General features: G+C 39.7%; 2 protein-coding genes across 2 annotated transcripts in view; both read right to left on the bottom strand.

Moving 5' to 3' along the window:
- Positions 1 to 583: 583 nt before the first annotated feature.
- Positions 584 to 3,471, bottom strand: LOC138968489 (uncharacterized). Its single transcript, XM_070341064.1, has 2 exons — positions 3,057 to 3,471; positions 584 to 2,499 (listed from the first exon to the last, which is right to left on the bottom strand). The coding sequence occupies exon 2, from the start codon at positions 2,492 to 2,494 to the stop codon at positions 1,553 to 1,555; it is 942 nt and encodes a 313-aa protein (XP_070197165.1). The 5' UTR covers positions 2,495 to 2,499; positions 3,057 to 3,471; the 3' UTR covers positions 584 to 1,552.
- A 1,037-nt stretch (positions 3,472 to 4,508) lies between these two features.
- Positions 4,509 to 5,750, bottom strand: part of LOC138968478 (uncharacterized) — a 5,710-nt gene continuing 4,468 nt past the window's right edge. Inside the window, exon 2 of the mRNA XM_070341053.1 lies at positions 4,509 to 5,750. This exon is cut by the window's right edge and continues 1,190 nt beyond it. Within this exon, the coding sequence (XP_070197154.1) occupies positions 5,736 to 5,750 (15 nt within the window). The 3' untranslated portion in view covers positions 4,509 to 5,735.

Below are 5,750 nucleotides of genomic sequence, written 5' to 3'. Positions count from 1 at the left end.
AGCACATGCTGACGTCAAGTGCGACGCGGCGCGAAAATGTGCGATTTGTCGGCTGCTCCGTCATCCTGCTAAAGAGGAGAAACCGCAACAGTGTACATCTTGTTGCTACATGTTGACTCAATGTTATTTATTGACTCACACGAATAGATTTGTTTGTTACTTCACACAGACGATGTTTGTTTGTTGGTTGACACAACCAAAAAATACGTTTTTGTTACCTATAACTAGTTCAATTTGTTTTTCCTGACTGCATTTTGTTCGGAATAAGCTCTAAATGTGAAGGAAATAAAACTTGTTACTATATACTATGGCTTTTTTTTAATTTATTTTTTTATCTGTTTTGTGTGTTTGGATCTCATGTTACGTTAATCATGTGTGATGTTACACAACTTTCTGACCACCCCTCGTATCCAAAAAGCATAAACTTATCTTTTGTTTAGCATGGCAACGTGACATATGTCTATATCTTTTACATAAACCGTAAAAACAATCTATTCAGACACTTTCAATTTTCACGAAGCATGTCACGCTTTTGGTACACAGCTTTGTGGAATGACCCATAATCAAGGCGCAGGGATTTATTTATGCCGTGTGAGATGGAATTGTTTTACACAATACATCACGCATTCACATCGGCCAGCAGATCGCAGCCATTTCGGCGCATATCCTACTTTTCACGGCCTATTATTCCAAGTCACACGGGTATTTTGGTGGACATTTTTATCTATGCCTATACAATTTTGCCAGGAAAGACCCTTTTGTCAATCGTGGGATCTTTAACGTGCACACCCCAATGTAGTGTACACGAAGGGACCTCGGTTTTTCGTCTCATCCGAAAGACTAGCACTTGAACCCACCACCTAGGTTAGGAAAGGGGGGAGAAAATTGCCAACGCCCTGACCCAGGGTCGAACTCGCAACCTCTCGCTTCCGAGCGCAAGTGCGTTACCACTCTGCCACCCAGTCCTTGTGTTTACCGCGTGTGCTTTGGGACATTAATTCAAATATGGACCGGTGCAGACTCAGCTGAAACTTATTAACGCTTGACATTTTCCCCTTGACACGGTCATTAACTTGGTCGAGCAAAAATACCAGTATTTTTAACCATCTGTACATTTGAAATCATATATAATGTTCGACGTTTATTATTTGAAGGATGTTTCTGTTGTTAAATTAATATGTTATACTGTAACACGACCAAATGTTCTTGTTTCCTGCTACCCATCTAGGTCCTGCTTTGATGTCAAGTTGGAATTTCTTATTTCCTCACAGTTTGACTTTGCTGAAGTGTTCCAGGAACCGAGCTGTTTGGCGCTCATTCAGATCTGGACATTTGTGACGTTAGAGTAAACAGCAGAGCTTGAGTATGCTGGTTTTCCACTGTGTTGCTCAGCCGTCGCGGAAATGTGACTGTACTCGTGACTTTCTCTTTGCCCTTGTAAAGCTTCGTATACTCCTTGTTCTTGTGTAGCGTGTTGGAGAGGAATTGGGCTATCGTCCAGTGTGCTGTAAATGTTTGTCTCGTTTTCAGAGTTGGCAAAACCAAGACGATCCTAACTCCCGACAGCTTCCGGGGTAATAACTTTTGAAACTTCGATCTGCGCATTCTGAACAGTTTCTTCTCGTTGTCTGTCGTCGAAGCAAGTTCGACAAAAACTAGGTTGTCTTCGTCGTAGTAATGCTATTGATGTGGCAGTGACGATTATTACGCAAATAACAGCCACAACAACGCCAATTATAACACCAACATAGTTAAAAGAATCATCTGATTCTGTGATAGAGTCTCCGAAATCTGTCGTTGAATAGAATGATGTTGCTGCGATACTCGATGACAGTACTGCCGTGGTATAGGATGATGTGGTATAGGATGATGTTGCTGCCATCCTGGGTGACAGTACTCTTGTTGTGGATGGTATGGCTAACGGTAGGGGCGAAGGGGAAACTGGTAACAACTCTGTACATGGCGATTTCACATACCGAATGTTGTCAATTGCCACAAAACTAGTTCTTTCTTGCTTGTTGCTACGTCGTTTTGCTTTGATGACAAATGCAACGCTACTGTTCGTTGTGACTGGTATTTTGGCATGGTATGTTTGTCCCGTTCCCGTCGAAGCAGTCCATAAAAGCTGTTCCGTTCCTTCATACCCGTCATCGCTGATGCTTACACTCATGTCAATCGCATCGTTCACGTCAAAACTGTACTGGAAATGTAAACAGCGCGTCTGTCGTTTAGTAGAGCATGCTTGTAAACTTGTCAGTCGTCCTTCGTCTTTGTAGTACTTGAGCCTTGCAAACCACTGAATGTTGGTCGGCTGGATATAAGCTCCTGTAAAACCGCCGTCTGTCGCCCAGTTGCACAGTGTAAACTCCAAATGCCCGTGATTGTACTGCTGAAAGTTGCAATCCAGGGATTTGTCTTGGTCACAGCCCTCCACATCATGGATATGCGAGGCGTACCACAGGGTAAGGAGAAAGAGGAGAATGGTTCGCATCATGATGACTGAAACAACCATAAACATATTCATAATTTGGAGTATTTGTCATGTCGTCTACATTTGGATCGCATAAGTTCCTTGTTTTCTCAGATCTTATCATTAGTGCTCTACTTTATTTGGTTACGGTTTCGTTGTAATCATAGTCATACTCATTATGAAACAGTGTTCTCTTACATCGATTTAAAATCGGTTGTGTATAACGGTTCAAACACGGAAAGGATATATTATTCCTTTAAAGCACTAACTACACAAACAGAATAACATCCATGGACAAATGGACACGACATATAAGAGACGAAGGATGGTTATTACGGTAGTACTTACAAGTTTACAGAAAATAACAAGTTGACAAGAACTACATTTGTTTGCCGTAAGCAAAACGTGTCTGCATGCTATATGTTACTCTGAAATAATCCGAAGTTAATTGTTTCATTACGGTAAAGAGATGGTCACATTTATGATTTACTTCTGTGACTATGCGTGTGGTGTTATCCTACCTTAGAATGACAGTAAGCAATATAAGAATGCTTATACAAAACAGGGAGAGAGCATAATTACTGACCTTTTCACAGACATGAAGGCTATGTTGAATGCTATATTATGTTTGATAACACCGCCAAGCCATGCTAGAATAACAGACCTGTTGTGCCTGTGCAAACACTTATGTTTAAAGATAGGGAAGGAAGTACTGAACGACAAAGCAATGTTATCACTCAGCAGGAAAGTGTTTTGCTACAACGACAAAAATAAGATTGTTTCCTCGCCTTCCTCCAACACACGCACGCATGCAGATGCACACACGCATACTCTATCAATGTCAGCATTCTTAGTGTCAAGCGATTATTTGCCTAGTACTCTCATCAAGTGAACGCAGTTTCAGAAAAGCTGTTTATTCTCACTGTCTACGTTTGTGCGACACGGGAATAAAATAGTTCTCGTTGGAGGACTTTTGAATGAGTTCGTGTACAAGTGTACAATCCCAATAATGCTTAGACAAGTTCAAGTGTTCTATAACGATATGCGGTTTTCTTTTGAGAAGCCCGTCTACGCAAACAAAGATAAGGATTTGTGTTTTATTTGTGCATGTATACATTGCTCAATGTTGCCTGTACTGGATTTTAAATGACTGTTTAATAGGTATTTTATGTTCTTGTCGGGTGGATTTGAGGGGTACCCTCGTTTGTGCATTTGTTACGTGACCTCTGTGAACGACTAATGACACAAAAAAAGCCACGCTTTATTGTTTTGTATTGCATTAATTTGTGCGTTTTTTCCCATCTATATTTAACTGTGTGTGTGTTATATTTTTTTTGTAAGACCATTTTATAACTCGTTTTGCACAAACGCACACGCACGCACAACTATCAATAATCGCATAACAAAAATGCAAAATCAGACACTTATCTTAAAGAAATTGTAAAGTAAATATTGTATACAATGTTTTCTATTTTTTATGATGAATACAAAAACCAAAACGTACCCAGATTGCTTCGTCGTCACATCACTCTACTAGCATAACATTGGCGTGTACATGTGTGTTTGCGTGCGCCGGTGTGTGTGTGTGTGTGTGTGTGTGTGTGTGTGTGTGTGTGTGTGTGTGTGTGTGTGTGTGTGTGTGTGTGTGTGTGTGTGTGTGTGTGTCTGTGTGTGTCTGTGTGTTCGTGCTTTCCTCTGTATCTGTATTTTCTATTGAAGTGTTTATTTGGTTTCTGGTTGGTCTGGCAATTGTGTTATGTTTTTTGTGTGTGATTAGTTGTTGTTGTCGAATGTGTGTCTCACAAACACCCCACGCCTAACACACACACACACACACACACACACACACACACACACACACACACACACACACACACACACACACACACACACACACACACACAACCACACATCCAAACACCCCCACTCACAAACACACACCCCCACACACACACACACAAACCCACACACACACAAACACCCACACAAACACACACACACACACACACACACACACAAACATAGTTTACATTTTGAAGAGTAATATTTAATTCACAAAAAACCAAATGCACAGATTGCATGAAGTTGCATTACGGCCAATTTAAACAATGTTACGTCAGCAACTGATTTAAAATACTACAACAATGGAATGAACGAATTAAAGTACAAACAAAGTATGCTTGTGAAAAATTTCGATGCGAACTGAAGCAGATTAGGATAATATCTACACATGAGGAAACAATTGCTTATTTATTATTAGTTGTCATAAGTGACATGACTGTCTTGAGCATTAGTTTCAAACAAAATGCGTTAAAAGACATCTCTTGTATTGTATCATATTAGCTTAACTTCCTTTTGAAACACAAAATACATGTTCAGACGTAACGCATGCCACACGTGAACAAATGCAAGCAGTTATTATATACATAAACACTAAAACGGCTCTTCAATATATACGTTATCAAAATAATTATTCATATTAAATCAAAGCAACGACTACGAAGACAACAACAACAACGACGAAGACAAAACTAGAAGAACAACACAGCCAATAAAAATGGAAACAAATTCGACAGATACAATACGTAGGCTACAGACGAAAAAGAATGATCCAGTCAAAAGGTCAGACCAACAGTCAACCAAATATACACACTGACTGGGCTACCAACCGGCTAATCATTTACCGATGCATCGATTGACCGAAATGTGATTTTTGGAAAACATGCAGTCATCTAAAGGAAAGAAAGGAATATGTGATTCAAAGTATTCCTTTATCATAATACACACCATAACATAATTTATGTCATGTATGTGATATGTCTTCCCCCCCCCCTCCCCCACTCCCCTCAAGTATCATGTCAATCAAAAAAGAAAATGAACAGAGACAAGATTCAAACAACCACAATCCAAACCAATTACAACATAAAACCGTGTTAACACATTTACATTTGTAATAGTAAGTTAGAAAAATGTTGCTTAAGTGCACTTGTGTAAGGTTAATTCACGCATCATGATTGTACAGTGAATATAAATGTTGCACATGCATGATTGAGTTTGTCAGGCAGGAATAAACTGCGCTCACAGATTAAACGAATTAATTGAAATAAAGAATGCTTCATATATATCATGTTCTTATCAATGATCATGTCTACACTATCAAACCGCTACTTAGACTTAGCTGGAAGCACGACAAAAGACGGTTTGAAATCCCCGCCAGTGGTGTGCTCTTTGCATACACGAGCAAAATGGTGCATTTCTAATACCTCTACTTAATATGGGA

The sequence above is a fragment of the Littorina saxatilis genome, linkage group LG1 (genome assembly GCF_037325665.1).
Source record: "Littorina saxatilis isolate snail1 linkage group LG1, US_GU_Lsax_2.0, whole genome shotgun sequence".
NCBI classification, from domain to species: domain Eukaryota; kingdom Metazoa; phylum Mollusca; class Gastropoda; order Littorinimorpha; family Littorinidae; genus Littorina; species Littorina saxatilis.
The sequence above is the reverse complement of the archived record's forward strand: the minus strand, read 5'-3'. Positions and strand labels throughout refer to the sequence as shown.